Source organism: Ambystoma mexicanum, chromosome 8 (genome assembly GCF_040938575.1).
Source record: "Ambystoma mexicanum isolate Mex_15411 chromosome 8, UKY_AmexF1_1, whole genome shotgun sequence".
NCBI classification, from domain to species: Eukaryota; Metazoa; Chordata; class Amphibia; order Caudata; family Ambystomatidae; genus Ambystoma; species Ambystoma mexicanum.
In genome coordinates this window covers 1,016,253,680-1,016,276,880 of record NC_090929.1, presented here as the reverse complement: position 1 = coordinate 1,016,276,880, position 23,201 = coordinate 1,016,253,680, and the positions used below count along the sequence as shown (strand labels likewise).

Sequence of the window (23,201 nt, the reverse complement as noted above, 5' to 3'; positions counted from 1 at the left end):
TGCAAAACAAGGATTTTCTCCACATATAGCAAAATAGGGTTTGTGAACAACGTATACTAGTTTTTGTATTTCTTTTTAACTGCGCATGAGACAGAATAAACTGCATCTAAGCGCAGATGTTACTCTTAACTCATCCGTGCCTGTATAAGTACTGCTTCGAGCTAGGTGGAGGAAAAAAGTGAGAACGATACAAATATGTCTTTTTAAAGCTTGACATGAGACGATTGAAGTAATACTTCAGATACCCAATGCCATAGTCTGGGTTCTTATGATAAAAAACATCTGTCGCCCCTATAGATGAACCTGGTTTGTGGAACCACTAATAAATGCTCATTAGTGTATCTTAACAGGCGCTTGAGCTTGTAATAAATCAGCCTGCTGGACAGATAGCTTGGGGCTAAACTGTTTAGCACTTAAATACCAAGGAGAGGCTTTTAAAATAATTCCCCTGCTTGACTGGGAGCCAGTGGAGAGACTTGTGCATTGAGGAGATGGATGCCATTTTAGGTGCTTTGAAAATCAAACAGCTGCATTTTGCACCCTCTGAAGGCGATTGATTTGTTTATCAGGAATAGCAGAAAGGGTGCTATTCCCGTAGTCCAGCATAGAATTGACCAGCGCTCCTGCAACAACTGTGTGATCCTTCTGTGGAACAAAAGCGAGAGCATGTTGTAAAAGTCGTAGAGAATAGAACACTGATCGAACATAACTTGCAGGCCTAAATTAGACTGCAATAGGTATCCCAAATGTTTTTACGTTCGGTACAAAGGTCATGGGTATACCAAGAATACATGGTGGAGGAGGGAAGCCGGAGTGATCTGACAACAGATGTTTAGGCCCCAGCAGAATCAACTCTGTTTAATTTGGATTCAACTGAGTCTGCTCATTGTCATCCACCGGGCCACCTCCTCAATACAATGTACCACACTCTGCAGGAACGCTTTTGTTTTATTCACGCTCAAATAAATCTGGGTGTTGTCTGCGTAGGAGTAATATCCCTTATCATATTTTTAAAAAATAGCCATTAATGGCGGCGAGTATAAATTAAACGGCAGCGGTGACGGCGAGGAGCCTTGTGGGACTCTGCATTCCATTAGGATTGAATCTAATAGGTGACCTCTGAATTTAACAAGCTGATAACGATCAATCAGAAATTAGCTAAACCATTTCAGTGCATGAGCTTAAACTCCGGCCACCCTGACCAATCTGGACAGTAATATGTTAAAGTCCACTGTGCCAAACGCTGCCGAGAGATCAAGCATTACCAGCAGAGTAAGATCCCCTTTTTCAGCAGCTTTTAGGATGCAGACACATACTGCTAATAAACCAGTTTCCATGAATGGGACAAAATCCAAATAGAATGGTGTCCTGCAGAGACGCCTTCTCAACTTGTCCATGGAGTTGAAGAGCGACTACTTTCTCAAGAATTTTGGATGGGCAAGGTAGACCTGCTACAGGCCGATTTTAATTCTGGAAATCCAAGGCAACTGAAGGTGTTTTTTTACCAAAAGGGAAATTGCAGCGGACAGTTTCGGGTCAGAGGAAACTGAGCCTTGGTCTAAAGAAAGATGAACAAACATGGTAAAGAACTGGGCCAAGGACGTGGCATGTGCTTGTGCCACGCAGGTGTGGGAGGGCAAAGAGCATATCATTAGTAGGTGTCAGCTTTTGTGGAGTGTGACTGTAAGATCGGGGGTCTACTGGCCTCAACTCAGTGTGGATCCACTTGTGCAATGTCCTTCGAGAGTTCGATCTGAACAGGTGTTTTATGTATCTTATAAAACTCATTAAATCATTGGTTAGTTTTGTAGAAGGTGTGATGCTGGTGAAAATACCAGTGGGTTTTTTAAAATTTGGAGATAGTAAAAAAAATAAAACATTCTCGGGTTTATTCACTTAAATAGAAATTTTGTACTGTAAATACGTTGATTTATCCTCCAATATAACTTTCGTGTACCTTTTTTCATGGCAATTTTCAAATGTTCTCGTGTAATCTGATTTAGAATTTTGCATTTTATTTTTTCCACTCTTTATTTATTTTCTTTTGTTTATTTACTTTTTTGCGATACAGCTGCTTCATGTTGGCTAACGTGGGTGAGTACCAGGGGTTCGAATATTTTCTAGCTTCTCTGGATTGTCAGGGAGCGATGTATCCCAGATTAATTTCAGCTCCATAGACCGATTAACAAAGTAGTCCTCACATCTAGAGTTGTTGCTAATGGTAGCTAAGGCAGTTGCTAGAACGGCCCAAATATCTTAAGGAGATCCTTCTTACTGCAATTTCTTAACACTGCCTTGTGTATACTATGGCTATGCAGCAGCAGTAGTGAATGAAACTCCTCTAATACAGTGATAAGGCCAAGAGGTGGCCACAGTATTGGGCATCGAGATCCCAGTGCCATGTAGCAGCACTAGATCCAGACAATGTACATGTTGGTGGAAGGGATAACATTAATGGGTGTAAATCATGGTTATTCATGATCTCCCACAATTCAGTCAGGAGTGGAAGTATCTTCCAGCCAGATGTTAAAATGTCTGTTGATCAGTAGTTTGGTATATCAAAGGGCCAAAGTGGCCAGAAATGTGCCCAGGCTACCTAAAAAGGTCCTCGCTGAACAACGGGGTCTATAACATAAACATGGCTAGAGCCAAAGTTGGCACACCTCTTGTGTAAAACCCACACAAATTGCTCAGTGGCAAGTCAAATGCCATAGGTGATAGGAAATTCTAGTATGGTGCCACTCTTTATTTTCAATCCCTCAGCTACAATACCATAAGTGGTGTTTCAAGCCATTCGTTCCCTGTAAAGCAGAGCCATCCGAATAATAATTAGGCTTGATTTTTGTGGTATTCTAAAATTTAAGTACCTTAAATCATGCCGTTTTGGTGCATGAAAACTAGGCGAAGCATGCAGTTCAAAGAGGTTTTCAGATGTATCCTGTAGAAGAAATAACGTTTGCAAATTCAAGCTTTGTTCCTTTGGACAATACCAGGCTGGACAATACTCCATGCCCTTGAACCAGAGAAACCACATTGCTTAGTCTTTCTGCTGTGATTTAACACAATTTCGGAATCAGTTCTGTACCTCAACGTCCGTAGCAAGACCTCTTTGATATCCCTTGGACCTGAATTGCCTAATGGGCAGTACATTGCCCCTTCGCACTACTCTATGGCTCTGGTGCATCCTACAACAAATCTCATTAGTGGCTTATTTGGTATCTCGTCCTGCTCTGAAGGAGGGTTGGAAGGACAATTGGGGGTGGGGGTAGAGGGGGGCAAAAGTGGCAGAGGACGTGAGGTGAGGGGGTGGCTGAGAGAAGGAGAGAGGGTAAGGGGTGAGATGAGTAAGAGACATATTGACCACCTTTTCTTTTGAGTATTTTCAGAACAGGTTGCCATTAGAAATTCCTGGATTGAGTGAGACCGAGAAGGCTGCAGCCTTTAGGCCCTCATGTATAGACTAGATCTGGACAGTAGGAGTTACCTTGCTCTAGTCCTGGCGTATTGCAATTCTGGTGAATAGGGAAGACTGGGCTAGGTTGGCAGGTGCCCACAGTAGGCAAAGGATTGGACGCTATGCACCTGGTGAACCAGAGCAATAAGGTTATTAGCACTGCAGGAGGTAACCAGAGCGCAAAGTGAGGAACAGTACAATAATGGGAAGTCAGAGAAATAGAAGGGGAACGAGATTGTTATGTAGAATTGAGGAGCGTAGCTAGGGGGAGGAGGGCTGGGAGTCTGTAAGAATTCCCCAGGCTAGAATTACTGATCCCTCCTAACCCAGCCAATCAGCCGAAGGACAGAGGCTGTGGGGCTTAAGTCTGGGGGCCACCAGCCTCTCTGCAGCGGTCACCCAGCTATGGAAGATTGACATGCAACCCGTGGCACAGGATCCTATAGATTCGATGACTAGCAAGAAGGATAAGTCTGGGGTAAGGGACACGTAGTCAGAATCGGAATTCCTTTACATCCTTCATTGTTGGAAAGCAAGGGGGAGAGGAAGGAGAGCTAAAGAGAAGAGGTATAGGGGAATGATATTGATAGGTTGCTTCTTAGACGTTTTTCATATTTTTAATACAATAAAGATTTTCCAGAATAACTTTTTAGAAAGTCTTAATTCTATTAAAGACACAGAGGCAAGCATTGTGCTTCTTTCTTTATTCACTTCAAAGAGAAAGAGCTCAGCAGCAAGTTTTGATGCACTCAAACAGATAGTATGTTATGCATGACCAGGGTGCAGAAAAAAACATTCATGAACTAACATTAACCTGAAGAAAATATATAACTTCTAGTCTATAAGTCACTGAAGTCTGGGAACTTCGTTTCCCAGAAGGCTTATGAGGATACACCTTTTGCTCACCCCAACCTGGTATAAGCGACCCCACAAATAAGACTCGGACCAAATAAGTCAAGTCATCCCTTTATTCAATCCAGGCTTTCGCGAAAGGGCATGACTTCCTGCACATTCAGAAGACTGCGCAGGAGCGAGCTAAGCATTCAAAGTTCATAAAGCTTATATACGTTTTGGTTAACATTACATTCAATAGCTGGCATGTCGTCTAGACAAAAATCTGCATATTCATTGGCAGCTGGTTGCACGCCCTGTCTCACGTGTCTTTCTTGAAAACTCATTCCTGTAGCTTAACTGTTATCACACACACCACGCCTGCCTTAACTTCAGGCGGCCTAGTTTGGGGAAATTGCTCGTGTGGTTTCATAACTAATGCATATCTTCTGCGACAGACATGCGTCCCACCCCTGCTCTGCTCTTCTTCTTGGAATACCAAAGGTCTTAGTCACAAGCTATTAGCCCTTCCTCCGAAAGTGTCAAAGGTTTCCGAGAAGGGTTTATCTTGCTGAAAACATGAGCACCAACTGAAGCGACATGCCCAGCCCTCCTAATCAGAATCCACACTTAGCCCAAGTTCATGACAGGTCACACAACATATGACAGTAATCCTCCAATGCCAGTAGACAAACCCCTCCAAATAGGGACCAATAGTGCATAACTCAGTCTTTCAAGGCTGCGAACCATGGAAAAAAAACAAGAAGAAAAAATAGATGTAACTGGGGTTGTAAGGTTGCGGATGTCCCTGGAAGCCAGAGCAGATAAGGATGTCTTGTCCGAAGTCACTATGAGAAGAAAGAAGAAACCAAGGTTACTTGATGAATATGATGATCCTATTCAGTGTGCAAGGGCGGGAGAGAAATTACCCCTTTATTATTCATACTTACATGGCATGTGTTACAACAAATCCATTGTTTAAATAGGACATTGAACAACTGTACGTAAGCGTGATATGCGCCCAATTATTTCTCTAGTCGAGCGGGATAATGCTCGCCTCAGTGTCTTTAATAGAATTAAGACTTTCTAAAAAAGTTGTCTGGAAAATCTTTATTCTATGTCAAGACCAGAGGCTCACATTATGGTGGTTTAAAGCTTACTTACCACTACGGATGCAGGTTGCTCCACTGGCTTCAGGTAGAATTGTTTAAAAATAGACTTGCCTGCCCAGTCGGCCATCCTCGTGTTGTCCTCTAAACGGACTCCAACCTGAAAGGCTTTGGAGGCCATGGCGCCTCTCACTGAGTGAGCGCCGAAGAGATTAGTATCAATTCCTGCTTGGGAGAGAGTCCAGCGTACCCAGTGTGCCAATATTGGAGCGGAAACCGCCCCATGTGGCCTGCAAAGTCCTATCAACAGTTGCACGTTAGGCGTGGTCCTGAGTGGCGCTGTCACCTCTTCGTAGACCTTCAAGCACTTGACTAGACATAGCTTTGGCTTTTCCCTGAAGGCAGGATATGATATGACTCTCGAGTTGCATTTGGTGCTCCTGGATATATGGAATACTATGCCATCTGGCGAAAAGGACCTGACTTCTGAGACTCTCCTGCAGGAGACCAAGCAGAACAGCATAGTGAGCTTACCGGAAAGGGTTGTGTGAGATAACTCCTCATTATGAGGCCAAGAGAGGAAAAGATTAAGCACCCTGTTGATGTCCCACAGTTTGTTGTATCGAGACAGGGGCGTTACTGTTAGGCGAATGCCCTTCAGTAGCCTGCATACCAGGTGATCTCCTTTTGGGAGGTCCTCCACGAGATCGTGGCCGACTGCAATTACAGAGCGGTATGCATTAACCGTCCTATAAGCGAGACCTCGCTCTACTAGCAAGGCTAGAAAGTTCAAAATGTCTTCTATAGTTGCTGAAACTGGATGGAGCCCCTGGTCCAAGCACCAGCGTGTCCAGGCGCTCCAAGAGTTAGGGTACCTCTTGTAGGTAGTGGGGGCCCAGCTCTCCTCGATAAGACTGACCGCTTTCAGAGAGATGCCTGGGACCCTCTATCTTGACCCCACATCCTCCAGGCCGCCAGAGTCGAGGACTCGCTGGAGAGGATGGCGTTGACCTGCCAGACCTGTTGGCAGATCTGGAGATCGGGTTGGCAGATCTGGAGATCGGGTTAGAAGGATTGGAAAATCAGAGGAAAGTTCCAGAAGAACCGGATACCAAGTCTGAGATGTCCAGATCTGAGCTATGAGAACTAGCTCTGTTCATTTGCGACGGACTTTCGCCAGGGTCCGCTATCCTCACTATCATTGTGAAGGGGGGGGAAAGGCGTAAAGAATTCCCACAGTCCACTGCTGCAGAAATGCTTCTGTCGCCGCAGCTGCTGGATCCGGTCTCCAGCTGTAAAAACTCTGGGAGCTGGGTGTTGAGGAGAGAGTCAAATAGATCGGTGGTCATGGGGCCCCAAACCCGTTGGAGACGGCAGAAGATCTCTCTGCTGAGCATCCAATCACTGTAGTCGGTGGAATGGTGGGAGTGCTAATCCGCCACTAATTTTCTGAGCCCTGGTAGATATTCTGCCGTGACGGAGATGTGGTGTTCCAGGCAGAAATGCCAAAAGTCCTTGGCTAGTTCAGCTATAGGTCTTGATCTGGTGCGTTCCAGATGATTGATGTACCTCACTGCTGAAATGTTGTCATTTTTCAGTAAAATACAACCGCTCACTCTTCCTCTGGCAAAGAATCGCACGGCGAAAGAGCCTGCTAAGAGCTCCAGACAATTTATGTGCATCTCCAGTTCCTGAGGAGACCAAGTTCCCCTCGTGGCGACCGCGCCTCATATTGCTCCCCAACCTGACCGGCTGGCGTCCGACTCTATTACTATGTCCGGGGCGGACCCGAAGATCGCCCAGCCGTTCCAGGCTTCCATATGGGAGAGCCACCAGAGGAGCTCTGGCCTTGCCTGAGGCAATAGTTAGACGTTGAGAGTAGGAAATGCTCTGTTTTAGGTGTTGACCTTTCAGTCTCTACAATTCCCGGTAGTGAAGGGGGCCGGGAAATATTGCTTGTATGGAAGAGGACAATAGACCTATTACTCTCGCTAACTCCCAAAGGGAGATGACATTCCTCAGTAGAAGCCTGCGAATCTCCTGGCGCGTGAAGTGTATCGTGGAAGTAGGCAGGTAGAGTTGGGAGCTTTGCGTGTCCACTACGAATCTGGGATTGAGCCATGGAAATGATTTCTATGTATACAATGAGTCTGACACCTTTTTCTCTGAGATGAGCCACGACTGGCCTTAGGAGTTTGGGAAATGCCCAAGAAAGCCCATAGGGCAAGCTCGTACACTCCCAATCCTGATCCTTTCAAGAAAACCTCAGGTAGTTAACTTGTGCCTGATGAATGGGCACTGCCAGATAAGCGTCCTTGAGGTCCAGGCGAATGAGCCAGTCGCCTGGTCTTAAAATGTTTTGAGCATGTCTATCCCCTCCATCTTGAAATGGCGGTAGATTATGAAGTCGTTCAAAGCTCTGAGATTTATTACTGGTCGTACCTTTTTGCTTCCTGCAAACCAAAAATATAGGGCTGAAAAATCTGCCCTGATCCAAACAAGGGTGTATGGTGTAGATTGCGCACCTCGCTGTCTAGCGATGCTGCGTCCATCTCGGACATTACTATCTGCGTGGGGCGATGCGCTTGAAAGGGTTGGCCAAAGAACTCTAAGCGCAAACCTCGAGCTGTATCCTTGATCCAGGCGTCTCCTGATAAGGCGTCCCAGGCTTGCACAAAGAGAGCTATCCTCCCTCCTATGGGTGTCTGCGGCTCAGGCGCTGCTATGGTTACACTGACCTGTTGGCTGTTGGGCTGGATATCTAGCTGCTCTTCTCCAACCGCATCCTCTTCCTCACCCTCTGGAAGGGAAGAAGGTGTCTGAACGGTCTTGCCAGGAATTGTGCTGGTCTCTTGAATGTTGAGGTCTTCTGTCAAGAGTATCGGCTGGAGGAGCGACCCCTACCTGTCCGGCCTGGTAAAAAATCTTGGAGGAAAATCCTTTTTAATAGCGGGTTGAGTTTTGTCTAATGCAGTGAAGGTGCCAAAGAACATGGACATTTCTTTCATGAAGGGGTCTCTGAATAAAAGATCTTGAGCTGCTGCTCCAGACTCAGTGTCTGCCAGTTCCCAATTTGGGGTCAATTTTTAGGAGAATGCCTTTCCTGCGTTCTGTAGAGATGGCACAGTTGGCGTTCAATGGCAAGCAGAGTGCTCTTTGGGACAACCCAGCCAGGTCCATTATTTTTGCCAGGGGCCCCGTGATGTCAAGTACTTTATCTTGATAGGATCTCCAGGCGCGATCAATGTCTGGCTTTAATATACTCTGTTGCTCTTGGTGACGGCTCCCAGTTTGTTGACCTGGAATGGATCAGATCTTCCGGTGTGAACATTCCCTCAGTGGTAGTGTTTCACGGATGTTTGCCTGGAAATGAGGGCTGCCGCATTTCCTGAGGTAGTCCATTTCCAGTTTGCTTGTCGTCCTCTGAGGATGGGGGGGGGGTGTCTGGTCATCATTCTGGAGCTCCCCCTTATCATAGTCGTCATCTTTGCCCTGCTGGTCCTCCCCTGGGCTCGAGGGTCTGCCACCGCATTGACTTCCTCAGGGTGAGAGGGGGGGTGGTCTGTCGTCGGAAGGGGTTTGCTTCCTAGTCAGAAAGGCTTTCTTAAGTCTGGAGATGGTGTCTGAAATGGCAGTTTGGCTTGTGCTGGCTGGCTGGGGTGGGAGGGTGCTCAAAGAGTCCTTACTCTTGCAAGCCGATATACTTCCCCCATCAGAAAGGCGTTTCCTTTTCTGTGTTCTTTTTTCCCCATTGGAGGCACTGTAGGCAAGTGTTCTCCATACTGTCCAAACGCTGTTTGATAGGCAAAAGCATTGGTTTCCCCAGAGGATCCCAACACCCTCTTTAAACTGTCTGCCATTCTCCTCATTCTCTGACCATTCTTGATCAGCCTGAGGGGGGTTTTGAGCTGTCATAATAATGAATGGAAGTTTCTAAACACACCCACTTTTTTTTTTTTTTTTTTTAAATTGTGTGGGCAATCGGACTTAACCTTCTCTCTCCAGCCCACTGCTGATTGGTAAAAATAATCCTTCTTTCTTCTCTTCCTTTCTTTTTTTTTTCTTTTTTGTGGAAAAGGTAAACAAATATACACTTAATTAGCTGCAAAATCCTCCCTCGGGCGCTCGTCTCGTGCTCGTAAAATTTGTTGATAAGAACGGAAATATGTAGCGCGAGCGCCCAAGTAGAGGAAAGCACCAAATAAGGACAAAGGCTCCCCCTTGCTGTCTCGGGCGTCACCGCGCTTGAAGCAATATGCTCTGCGCTGCCTCCCCGTTCCTCACGCAACGTCATGATGAGGCAGGGAAAGTGCGTGCGAGCGTACGAAGCAAGACAAAAGGAAATCCGGTAAAGGAGTCGATCGTGGAGTGCTAGTCTCCGATGCTGGCAATGTTCTCCGAAGCCAGCGAGGAAACAGCTGGCGTCGGAGATGAGCAAAATAACAAAGCCAATAGACGCGGGCTACGTGACCGGCGCTAATGTAAACAATAGAGAAAAACAAAGAAAACGTTGCGAACAAGCGCGTGGCAGCACTTGATATTATAGCGAACAGAATTAAATATTAAGTATGCTAATTTGTCAAAATTTGAAACGGGACAGAATATAATGAAATGTACTTATCTCTTGCTGTGAGTAGCAAATAAAGAGGGGGTTATGCACTATTGGTCCCAAATTGGAGGGGTTTGTCTACTGGCATTGTGAACCCCACGCATGGCAATTTCTCGTGTGTGCCATAGTTCACTCAGAGATGATTCAAATGCGTAATGAATTACTACAACGTGTGGGGATGGAAAAGCTTCCCTTGGGTCTGTGGCTCCATGAGATAGCTTACATTTCAAACGTGTTGCATCCTGTCCTCCGATTAAACATGGAAAGTAGTGTCAATCGTTTCTACCTAATGCACTGTATATTTGGGAGGGAGGGAGTGAGTAGGAGAGTTGATATTGCAATTACTTGCTTTGGAAGTTTTATTTGTGTGTCGAACTGTTGTAGGTGGGAGGTGGAATTTAATCCCAGCTTCCCCATGAGACCAACGTTGTGTGATCCTGAGAAAGCGCCTTAACCTTCTGTGCTTCAATCCACTTTTCTGGAAATATTGTGAGTGCTTAAAAAAAAAAAAAAAAGTTTAACATCGCATTGCAATATAAAATCTTGAAAATTGGACCTCTTGCTTCAACCTTAACTTTTGGGGTGGGGATGGTCGGCTTGCAGTGCTGCAATACAGTGCCCATAATGGGTTCTTAGATGGTACCCAAACATGTTCTGTTTAAACTGTTATTGATGCTTTTGAGTCTTTGTGGTGTACCATGTAGCATGAAATGTAATTGATAACAAATGGTGGTGAAAAATGGGGGGGGGCTTTGAGGGGGGGACACACATTCTTTCCTGGGGTGGATGTACAGACCTGTAGAGCAGTTTTTTTGTTTTTTTACACTTATATGCTGCAGACCTTGCGTCTTGTGGTACTGGTCAGAAGCACATTGCAGATAGATTCCCCTGAATGCTGGCAGAAGATGACAATATGTCTCTACTCTGTATGTGATGTTTGCCTTAAAAATAAATGGTTACATTGAACCACACAAAAGAAACAATTTTTCTTATAGGTTTTACTGCATGTCAAATTTACTAATTGAGTGGTAGTTTGTGGCTACTGTACCATGGTTGGAGCAGCTGCACCGTGGGCTGCTATGTAGTGCATGCCCCTATGCGGTTTCCAGTTCTCCTCTGCATTAGGAAACAGTGCCAAGTGTCTGTTAAGGAATGTGTAGTGGAGGGCGTCTTCCTTGCTTCTTGCACAAATTCCTCTGAATTACTACCGACTCATAGATGTGGGTATTCCTCAAGCTGTGGCACTTTTCAATGCCAAGAACTGTATTTGGCCGTTTCGCATTTCTAGTCTTGCTGGAAAACATATGGTGCTAATAGCAGCGCTATTATCGAACATCCTGTCTTTTTGGCTTTTCACCCTGTGAAAAGCATTGTTCACCTCTTAACCTGGATAAAAGGTGGTATGTTTAACTCTATACAAAACAATAATTGACCAGCAGAAAATAGACTATTTTTTGTTTAGACTGTACACTATTGTGTTGCATATTTGCCCCTCATCCATCACTTTTCTTTGTTTGTGTTTTTTGTTGTTGCAGGCGGAACTGCAAAGGGAATCCAAATTGCTTGGTTGGCATTGGTGAACATATCTGGCTTGGGGAAATAGATGAGAATAGTTTCCACAACATTGATGACCCAAATTCAGAGAGGAGAAAGAAGGTATGGAAACCTCTGTGATTTTGTACATTTATTTACTTGTTTAGTCCTTTAGCAAGACTTGAGTTGGTGCGATGCGCCACTGTTTTATGTGTTGTAGTGACTTCAGGTTCCATCCTTAACCGCCACAACAACTTCTACACAGGAGACCTAAACATCCAAATGAGTCCATAACCACAATACACATTTACTATGTAGAATGTCTTCCGGATTAGGCAAACTAGGGCTATTTATTGTCACTTGCACTCTACAGAGTGTGTTCTAAGGGGTGTACTTGGGTGCCTAATCGCTGTCTGCTCGTTTGATATGGCATCATGTATAGGCCCAGGGACATCCAGAGCCCCTCTGACCTGCACCCGATTGCTAGTAAACTGCCACCAGTCCGTACCATCATCCCTTGTAATACAGCTAGCTTGCAATCTCCGGCGAACCCTATACATACTCTAACCATGCATACCAATGCATTATGATGATATACCCTTAAATAAGAGCATTTGCAAAGGTCTGCGAGAATCTGGTGAGCAAGAGAAGCTGCTTGCTACTTGATGCAAGCCCTGGAGGAGGTACATGGAGAATCTTTCACTATCTGTCCTTTCTCCCAACCCCCCTGACCCCCCAGGTTGCAGCTGCTGCCCCTTCAAGCCACCTAGAGAAGGTATCTTCCCCAAGAGAAATCAATATTTGTGTTGTATCGGTAGAAGTATAGAACCGTTCTTGTCTGAGCCAAAATTGGGAGATCCGAGTGAGGCACCAGATAATTAGCTAGAGGGTCCCAAGCTCCTTGCTCTGTTCAGGAAGTCGCACCCGGTGGACATCTTGTGGACCATGTCATGAGATTGTGAGCCACAGAAAAGGGCTTACCAAGCCCTCCTGAGCAGTGGCTGCAGGCGACTGTGAAGCTCTACTTGGTGTACACACTGAGTTTATAAATTCAGACTCTGGCAGGAGTCGGTCAGCCAGCAAGGAGAGATGGGAACTCTGCCTGTTGTGGGTTCAAGCTCAGGAGTAGGACAGGACCCTTGGTGGGTGAGAATAATGTAGGTCTTCAGTCTGGCAAGCATCTTGCTGGTGGGTGTTTGGTGCAACAACATAACCTTCAGGAGATGAGGACCAGGTAGAAAGGTAACCAGATCTGATTCAGGTAGGCAAGACTTATGCATGAAGGACCACAGGACACTTGCATGAACTAACTTTGGAATTTGAATATTCAGTCCTGTTGGGACGAAGAATGTGGACTTTTACAGGTCGGCCCCTTCACATATTTATTTTGGTTATTCCTCCATCCTGACACTACTTTGGCCCGTAACTATTTGTTGAATAATAGTATGCTGCCAGACGCCCTATAGGAATTCACACAACCTAAATCCCTTTGGATTTGTATATTAGAGTATTTTCTGATCTTGCTCTTTGGTGGTCCCCCTGAGTACACTAGGGTTTTCAGAGAGTATCGGCGGTCACACTCTGCTCTTGACCGCTGTTATGTTTCCCTGTCCTCGCCATAGTATTTGTAGCTCATTCATTAAGGCCAACCAGTGTTGTTCCCGCCCCCTTCTGAATAGGCCTTTCTCCAACCTGTGTTGTATAACATAAAGAACTGTTTCATTTGGAACATAAATGCCCCCCCGCCCCCTATTATCTCCCATCCCACTGCCACAGAGGTATTGGCTTGTGACAAACATATTCCAAATCACGTGACTGAGTGTTCATGCTCACTGCCAACCTGACAGTGATTCATGGTGAGGAGCCCTTGCCAATACCTACTGTGGCTGCTTAGAATAACTGATATCCGCAGGCAAATTCCAAGTCAACATTACTTGTTTAGAACTGTTGTGCAGCAGTTGTTCAATTAGATGGTGGCTATTGTGACAATGTCAGTAGAGAAGTGGTGGGAGGGCGAGGAGGCAGGCAGTGACCTTCTCCATGGACAAGGTGACCAATTAAAAAAAAGCACTGATTACGGGGCCATTACTGACCACCTAGTGCATTTTTCCTTCTGCTTAAGTAGTGCTTAGGCCACAGAAGGTGTATGCGATTTACCATCAAGCTAATTTGTTAAATACGTTTTTGATGGCAAAGCCCACTGCTTAGTTATTCTCCATAGCAGTGTTGGCTTACTCCTGACTGGGCTTTGTGGCAGCTGACAATGTATGCTACCCTTGCTACCCTAAGGGTTAGTCAGACCAGCTTGCTCCATGCTTCACCCATAGCCTCGACGTGTTGGTGACACATTTCATCAGCTGTATATTCCACGATTGGTGTGGCCCAGAAGTTCTTCTAACATTTCAGTCACAGTGCCAGAACTATGTTGCACATATTTCAGGTTTGCCACACCAGCAGCTAAGGCCATTAATGGCAACCTGTTGGAAGTCTATCCTACATATGTTGTGCTGGAGATGCATTTATTAACACACTTAATACCAAGAGGCCAGTCTCTTGGCGTGGGTTCCAGGATGCGAACCTCACTGCATCACTCTGTTCCAATATGAAGCACATATGTGCATATGCGAGCAGAGTGATGCAGTGAATGATTACCGCAAACATCCAAGCACTGGAAGTAGAATTTCTGATACCAACTCTGTGACAGCTGCAGCGTAATATCTGTTATCTGCTAAGATATCTGTGGAGTCTTCCGAAGTTCTTTGGGATGCTTGCTTCGTCACTCAGTGAGATGCTACTACTGCTGTTCCTACTTGAAATGGAACTGGCAAACCTCATAGAGAGCACAACTTGGCTGATGGGGCACTGCAAATGTGGCAAGACTACTGTTGCCAACTTTATATGGGGATGCACACATTTTCTGCTGTTAAGTGGAACACAAACTTCCTTGTGGCATTATCCCTTGACCCATACAAGGGTGCAACTTTTCCAGAGTTTGTGAATGAAGGCGGTATTCATGGGGAGCCTCACACAGACAGAAAAACATGCTCACCATGTGTAAGGTTGCACCGGTGAGGCGTTTTGAAAGACCAGTTGCATTAAGAGTGGACCGAGCAAGGACATGCAGCAGCCCCTGAGCTTTGCAATCTGCCAGAGCTAACTATAACATAATCTTGCAGTAGCTGTCTCTTGTCGCTTAGATCTGCTTAGGAACTTGATAGTCGCTCTCTGCCACACTCACTTCAGAAAAGATTCTGTGACACTCCTCTGCAAGACGAGAGTGCAGTGCGTCTGGGTCTACAATATCTAGGAGGTGAGAAAAGTAAACATATATCAGTATAAGGATAGTAAATATTTTTTACCTAATGTAAATCAAGATAAACCTCATATGATTACGTGAGTTGATTTACCTTCTCAATAGAGAGAAAATATTCTTTTAATAATCTGCAGTGAATCTTCTTCCAAAAAAGGATCGTAGTGGTCCAGAGATAATGTTGAAACTTTAATCCAAAATGTCTGAATTAAAAGAGCAACCAATAGTGTATTTGAAGGCTAAATAGATTAGCTATATTGTACAAGAAAGAAGTCCATTGCTAACCTCACCAGTTGGAGGTGATGGGAGTCTTAACTAATCATTTCCGACAGTCTATAGGACAAAAAGTAAGTGGACATTAGAAAGCCTGCTAATATCTCCCCAGAAACTATTTCCACCATCACGGTCAGTAGAGGACGCCACTAATAACGTGGCATCTAAAATTCCTGCCATATATATTCTGACGTTCAATGGCGTATAGTGTGATGACTTCGGGTGATCACACATCGAAGGCAATCTGAGGTAATGTTTATAAGTGTCATTTTATTACGATCAAAGATCAGGACCAGTTTGTGATAAATAATGATAAATTCAATACAAAAAAAGGAACGTGCCTTAAAAATAATCTTTATATGTTTACTAAGGGGGGAAAAAGTAAAAGTGCACATTATCATATTTGCAGACTAAAAGGCTTCTTAGTAATGTTGCAAAATATCAACATAACTATAAAATGGACATAGCATGATATCTCATGTCATGTTATCATATTGTTCGTCATTAATGATTGTAATACAGAAGCAAATGCTCATATCTCCTGGAGAACAATAGGGGAACATTTTTCAAAAAAGTGTGATATTTATTCGAAGAGATATCTCTAGGTGAAAGCATCTAGATCAAGGTAGACATAGATACCTCAAAAGATGTTACATGTGGTTAATGTGGAACATCCTCAGAATGCTTCAAAGTGAAATTCCTCATGCATCCCAAGTTGGAACAGCGAGTAACGTTTCTCAATTCAGAGCATCTTTTTGGGATTGTTTTATTGTTCTTGAGATCACCTCCGCTTGGTACTGAGTGTATAACCTCTAGTACCGCTCACCTCAATTGTGAAATGTTATGTTTTGCTCATGGAAATGTCTATAGACAGCGGATATTTCATTACCGGTGCATATATTGGACTTATGTTCTGTCCAACGTCCAAAGTGTTGTTTGCACCACATATATCTACCACATGGACAGCAGAGGCCATAGATTCCATTCTATTTGTCACATGTCGCAACATGCTGCAACTTAATTTTTTGTCCTGTCTGTAGGTGTCTGATGGTGTTGTCCCTGGTGATATTATTAGTTATGACAATTGAGACGTGGAAATGTACCAGTTTTCAGTTTCTGGATACATTTTCTTTTTTCTTCATTGAGCACATTGTCGGGTGTGATGAATCCACGGATGTCGTCACTTCTCCACTAGGAGGAACCTCTTCCCATGAGGCTAGGGAGCTGAGGCTGCTATCAGTCCCCCTGGGCTGGTACTCAAAGGGTGGATCTCATGGGGAGTGGAGCCCCCTATGGGATTAGTGACAACCTGGGAAGAATGCAGTATCTCCATAGCCCACATAACCCTGAAACACCTACCAACCCCTGGCACACCTTCCTTAACCCTCCTCCCCCTACACCAGTACCTTCCCTAGTGTACTCCTGCACCTTTGCCATACTAGCCAGGTAGCCAGTTCTGAAACAAGGAAAAGTGTGTACTCCTCAAGGGGCATGCATCTCTTATGTACTGAGACTAGGAAGAGACCAATTGACTCACTGAAAGTCCTCAACATCAGTACTGGGTTGAGGAAGAAGTGCAGAAGCATCAAGAGCACCTCTACTGAACGGCCTAGTTGTCGGAGGATTCGTATTGGCCGAGCTACCATTAAAACAGAAAAGGGAATTCCAAATCTGTTACGCCCTCAATGGAGGAACCGGGAGATTCGATCCCCATACGAAGGAAGAAATTGCAGGGAAAGGGAAAGATATCTGCCTGCAGTTATGTCGCCAGAAGGTCCGTTGTGGAAAGGCTGGAGCGGGACTTGGAGCACCCAGCCGAACGAACCGCCTGGACCGAACAAACTGCCTGGACTGTGCAGCCTAGCAGCTGGGAGCTGCTGCAGTCCCTGGAACGATCAGAGAAGGCCAGGAGGCCTATCGGAACCTCTGCAGAACCGTTGTAGTCACTTGAATGATCAGAGGAGACCCAGAGGCCACATGGTGCTGCTGCATAGCCGCTGCAGTCTCTGGAAGGATCAGGAGATGCCTGAGAGGGGAATCAAAGCCTGTATGCACCCGCAAGACACCGGCAAGCACTCAGAAGAGGGTGGGGGAGACCAGGACAGTTGTTGGGGGGCGGGGGGGGCCCAAAAGAGAGGGAAACCTTTGCCAAAAGGTTCTGGGACCCAAAGGGGCAAATACAAAAAGGGTCTGGGACCCAAGAGAGAGAGAAGCCTATGCCAAAGAGGTCTGGTACCCGAAGGAGAAAGGGCCCCAATACAAAATGGGGGGGTGGGGGAGGGGGGTCTGGGACCTGCGGTGAAGAGAGAAACTAAGAAGGATGGTCCGAGACCCGACAATGGAGAATGCATCACAGGATAGTGAATCAGGTGGAACTCCTGAGGAACTGAGAATGGTCTGGGACCCACAACCAATGACAAATTGCCTCTGGGATAGTCGTTGTCATCCTATCTGGCAGGGTAGTGAACCAGGTAGAATGTGAACACGGTTAACACTGGAGATCCTGAAGAGCACTTTGAGAAAGGCCAGGCATGGGGAGACATACCCCTTGGTCTTATGAGCATTGTGGAAAGAACCAAGAGGAGGGAAATGCCCTCTTGGTTTTGTGAAACATCTGTTAAACACCAGGAGAGAAACATTTGTCCTGGCATTTTGAGAACCATTGAGAAACCAAAGAAAGTTGGAGGGAGGGAGTCATCCCACTAATACTGTGAATATACAAGACATTTGTGTGTTTTGCAGGAATATGCTCCAAGAACCTTTTTGTGACTTTAGATTTATTATTATAATTGTTTTTTTTATAACGTTCTTAGTAACATAGAGGTTTTTAAGCGAGGACCTGTGTTGCTCTGCGTAGTCTTGCTTCCAAGACAAGCGCGTTGCCACGGAGATATACTGTCGTGCATACATTCCTGGAGAACAACAATTTGGTTTGCTTCACCCAGAACTGAAATTTGGATTGTTGTCCAGAAGAGGGGAGCCATTCCTCTGCCCCAACAAGACACCCATCTTTCTTAGTTAAGGTTATAGTGTAGGGGATGGAATTGGGCTTTTGACACACAAAAGCAGACTTTTTGCTTTAGGCTGACATCCTGACAATTTCCTTAGAATTAGTTGAGGCAGAGAAAACCCCTCTTGAAAGTGGGGTCAGATAGGGTTTTCTCTTTGCACACTAATGAAAGTCTATAACCAAAACCATGCCTCCTTTGTGTCGGTCTCCTACGTCTACACCCTTACACAGGATTCATTTTGTCATGGTTGTACACTTCTTTTCTAAAGTTGTACTGTCCGTTATCAGACGTTTTAGTCTCCAGAGGAATTTTGGACAGATGTTTTCCCATTAAACCAGTATTGTATGCACTGCCCAAAATACATACGAAATTGACAAAACTGCCATTGGATGAATACCTACACAAAGTATTATAACCACTTTTTCAACTCTCTACAACATATCTGAGGGATAATTCAACCTTTTTGAGTACAAGGGTGGAACTCCACGGGCTCCATATGGACCTTATTTTGTTTACACTGGACGTCCAGAGTCTTTACACATTCATCCCACATCAGGAAGGAATTGAAGTCCTTGAAATGCTGCTCTTACAACAAGAGTGTTTCCAGGCAAATAAAGTCTTCACTCTCAAATTTACTAACATTATCCTTGTAGAACAATCTTTTCGTTTAACTAATATTGCCTTTAGGTATCTGGTACCTCAATGGGTTCAGGGATGGCACCAGTTTACACAAATATTTTGATGTATCATTTTGCAAAAACTATTGTACGTTACCATGAGATTTGGTCCCCCAAACCGCTGTAATGGGAACAATACATTTGACATTTTAGACATTTGGAGTGGCACTCAGTTATAACTTCGAGTTTGTTGAATTTCTCAACACTGCTCATTCGCCAGTATTTAATTATATATACTCTACAAATTGGCCAACCGGAATTACACTTCCTGGATGTAAAAATACACTGATCCACAAATTATCTACCTCAGACTATAGGAAGATGAAGGTAGAGTGTATTGTTCACATCGATCTTATTTTTAATCCCCAACATTTGAAGAACATTTTACCTTATAGCCAATGTTTGTTACTAAAATGTATAATATTGGATAGTGAGACCTAGGGGTACAACCATGACAAAACGTTTCACCTCCAGAGGTTATCCTGATAATGTGCTCAATGAAGCTACTCACAAGAAAATGACAATCGAACCAGACCAACAATTCTTGTTCCTCAAGTTAAGACAAGTAGTTTCCATGTATCCTCTCCGTGAAATACTCTAGTCAGAGTTACCAAATAACATTAATAATTCAAATACATTGGAGACTTATCCAACTGGACTCGCAGTTGTCGCGACTCTTCCCTAAACCACCCATTATGGACTTTAAACAGTGATAAAATGTCTGTAATAAACTCATTAAGGCAAAAGGAAATAAACAAATGACACAAATGTATCCAGAAACTTAAAAATGGTACATTCCACATCTCAACTGTAATAACTGTAACAATATCACCAATGGGAACTCCACAAGACACCCACAGACAGGACAACATATTAAGTTAAAGCATTTTGCGACATGTGACAAATGAAATGTAATCTATGGCTTCTGCTGTTCATGTGGTAGATACTTTGTGGGGCACATAAGACCAAGGAATGTTGGACAGAACATAAGTCCAATATATGCACAGGCAATGAAAAATCCCGTCTATAGACCTTTCCATGAGCAGAAACCTATAATTTCACACTTGAGGTGTGTGGTACTAGAGGTTATAGACTCACTGCCAAGAGTAGGTGATCTCAACAAAAAATCATGACGAATGAGGAATTTCACTTTGGAGCATTCTTATATTCCACATCAATACCATATATAACATCTTTTGGCATATCTGTGTCTACCTTGCTGTAGTTGCTCTCACCTAGAGCGATATCTTGGAATAAATATCAGACCTTGTTGAAAAATGTTCGCTATTCTTTGAGGCATGAGCACATGTTCCTGTGTTACAATACATATTAATGACAGTGAGAAACTTAATGACATGAGATATGCTATATTGATTCTATACTTGGTATCCTATGAAACATCTTTTCTGATATTTGTTTCTACCCTGCTGTTGTTGATTTCACCTATAGAGATATCTTGGCATACAGATCAGCCCTTGTTGACAATTTGTCCCTGTTGTTCTCCATGAGGTATGACTACTAGTTTTAGTATTACAATCCGTGTTAATGAAGAAAAATGTGATAACATGACGACATGAGAAGACTTCATGCTATGTGTGTGTGTGTGTGTATATATATATATCTCACAAACTAGACTGTATCTCAGTGAAGTGCACTTTATATGTCAAAAACACACTCCTACTATACAGCTTAAAGCAAAAGCACTCAATCCCACAATAGTGCAAAAATATGACTTTTATTCAATAAAAAACATTAAAAGAAAGAAAGGTCAGCATGGACTTAGAAATGGTTGCGTGGCGCCATAGCCGTAGTGTTGGCGCCATGCGTTCCATCCCAACCCGGGGACTTCTTCAGGCTAGATTTGCAGCCTAAGCCTAAACAGAAATTCCTCAGGGACAAAAAAAGACCACCAACAAGGTAGAATTCATACATTTGCATGAAAATATGATGACCCTATAAGAGAACAACTGTAAGAACAACAAGACAATATTAGTGACAAATGCGGATACAACAGAATCCATATCCTCAGAGGTAGAATCCTCAGGTGCCGACCTAAAACATGTTCGTCTTCATTTTTTTTTTTTTTTCAGAAGAGTTCAAGTTGCTTCACATGGAAAGCAAAAACGACAGGAAACCCAGAGGTCGACAACCAGGAGGAGGAAGAGGAAACGCAAGAAAACAAGGAGGGGAGGAAATGTGGGAGTTGGGAATCCAACGAGTCGGGCAACACGTTCTGGAAGAGGTCAGAAGACAAGAGGAAGAGGAGCACAAGGACAGATTTGTAGTCCAGAGTGTTCAATATCTCGGAAAGAACTATAACAACTGCTGAACAAGAAGTATTCGAACTGGGGTTGAGTGTTTGTCCTACATATTTTGATTATACTGAGACCAGGATAGATCTGTTTAAATTCCTCCGGAAAATAAAACTGAAAAAGTTATTTGCAACTCAAGTACATGAGACTCGCAAGTTATCTCGGGAACCTATTCCCACTCCCAGTATTCTGAGCACGAAGGATCGAACAACTGTAGGCAATCTTTCTACGCTATCCGAGATACAACCAGTAGACCTGGTTACCACCATGGATGACCAATTTATCCAAGAACATTTAGGAATCTGCACTGATAACTACAGGGAGTGGCCTAAAAATCAAGTTGTCATTCAATCCTGCAATTGTATGCAGCAACATAGATATCTTTGAAGGATGTGTTCTTAATGATCTCAGGACTTTAGCATCTAAAACTACAAGTAATACATCCAGCCTAACATCCCTACAAAGAGCTGTGATTGTATCTTTAAAACTGATATAACAATAGTAATCAGACAGGCAGACAAGGGAGGAGGAGGAGTAGTTGTCTGGTCTAAGTTAAAATATATGAAAGAAGCCTACAGACTGCTACAAGATGAACAATGCTATGAGGTCATAGAAATTGAACACTTGAAAAAGATCAGAGAAGAATTGGATACAATGTTGTTGCATTATAAATATAAAAACCTTATGGAACCAGAAGAAGTATTGTTTGTGAAGAAAGACTTTCCTACTACTCCTACACTGTACCTTTAACCCAAAATCCACAAAGATGTAATTACACTCCCTGGGAGGCCTATAGTCTTGTCAAGAAATTTGTTGCTGGAAAATATCTCTAAATATCTTGACGGTTTTTTATAACCTTTTGTAAAAGATCTCAACTCGTACATCAGAGATACCACCGATTTTGTGGAAAAGCTGAATATCAACGATATGAATTTGAAATTGACTTGTGTATGTAGTAAGGAACACTTGGTGGTCTTGTATGTAGAACTCTATGTGAGAGAACAAAATAGAATGTAAATTACATAGAAAACAAGTAGCATCCGATGCAATACTTCATGGCACAAGTCATCCTGGGAAATTGAAATCTAGCATCCCATATGGTGAAATGATCAGGGCTAAATGTAATTGCTCGGTCCCACAAGAATTTGAAAATGAAGCTGAGTTAATGGCACCTCGGTTCTCAGAAAAGAGGTTACAAGAAAAAAGACATAATTGAAGCATACACTCAAACATCAAAAAGGAATAGAAAAGATCTATTGAAGGTGAAAATGCAAAAAAATCAATGAACCCATTAGATTCATAAGCAGATTCAGTAACCAGGCCACAGCTATCTGGCAAATACTTAATAAGCATATGTACAGACAGCACGATAAGTGATTACATTGGTGAGAGACCATTGATGACTTTTGGCAAGGCAAAATCTTTGAAAGACCTGATAGCACCTAGTATGGTGTCCGAGGAGAAGATGACAGAGAATTGGCTTGGGAAATCTAAACAACCACTGGGTTTCTTTCAATGTAATAATTGCCAAATGTGTCGGTTCACAGAAAAAAGAATAGCTTACATTATGGACACAATTTTGATAAGATATGGAAGATAAAACACAATTAATTGCCTTGCACAGTTTGTAGTGTATGCCATAATTTGTCCATGTAAACTTTTATATATTGGCTCTACTGTCTGCCAATTTAAATTGAGGATTTTACAACACTATAGGGCCATACTTGATTGAGATGTAACCTACCTATTGGCAGTACATTTTGCATATAAACATTCTAGTGATGCCACACAAATGCAATTTCTGGCACTAGCTCATGTACAAGCCCATAGGAGAAGTGGGAACAGAGAACGTACCTTGAGATAATTAGAATCTAAACTTATTACGTTTAATACTAAGAAACCCCATGGTCATGATGCAGGAGAAGAACTTACATTACATTTGTTGGGTGATTGTATGTAATGTTTTGATTGCATTTCAGTATTTGCTTAGATCATTGGAACTTGCACTAGCACTTTATTTCTGAGAGTTTGTTATTAAGTGTTTTGCTGTAATCAGACTGTTGGTATTGTAATGTAATGTGT

General features: G+C 43.6%; 1 protein-coding gene across 1 annotated transcript in view; it reads left to right on the top strand.

Annotated features, from left to right (window-relative positions):
* The window catches only part of USP48 (ubiquitin specific peptidase 48), a 1,688,863-nt gene that overhangs the window by 72,461 nt on the left and 1,593,201 nt on the right, over nt 1-23,201 (top strand). The window contains exon 2 of the mRNA XM_069610955.1: nt 11,539-11,659. Coding sequence (XP_069467056.1) covers nt 11,539-11,659 — 121 coding nt within the window. The remainder of the gene's footprint in view (nt 1-11,538; nt 11,660-23,201) is intronic.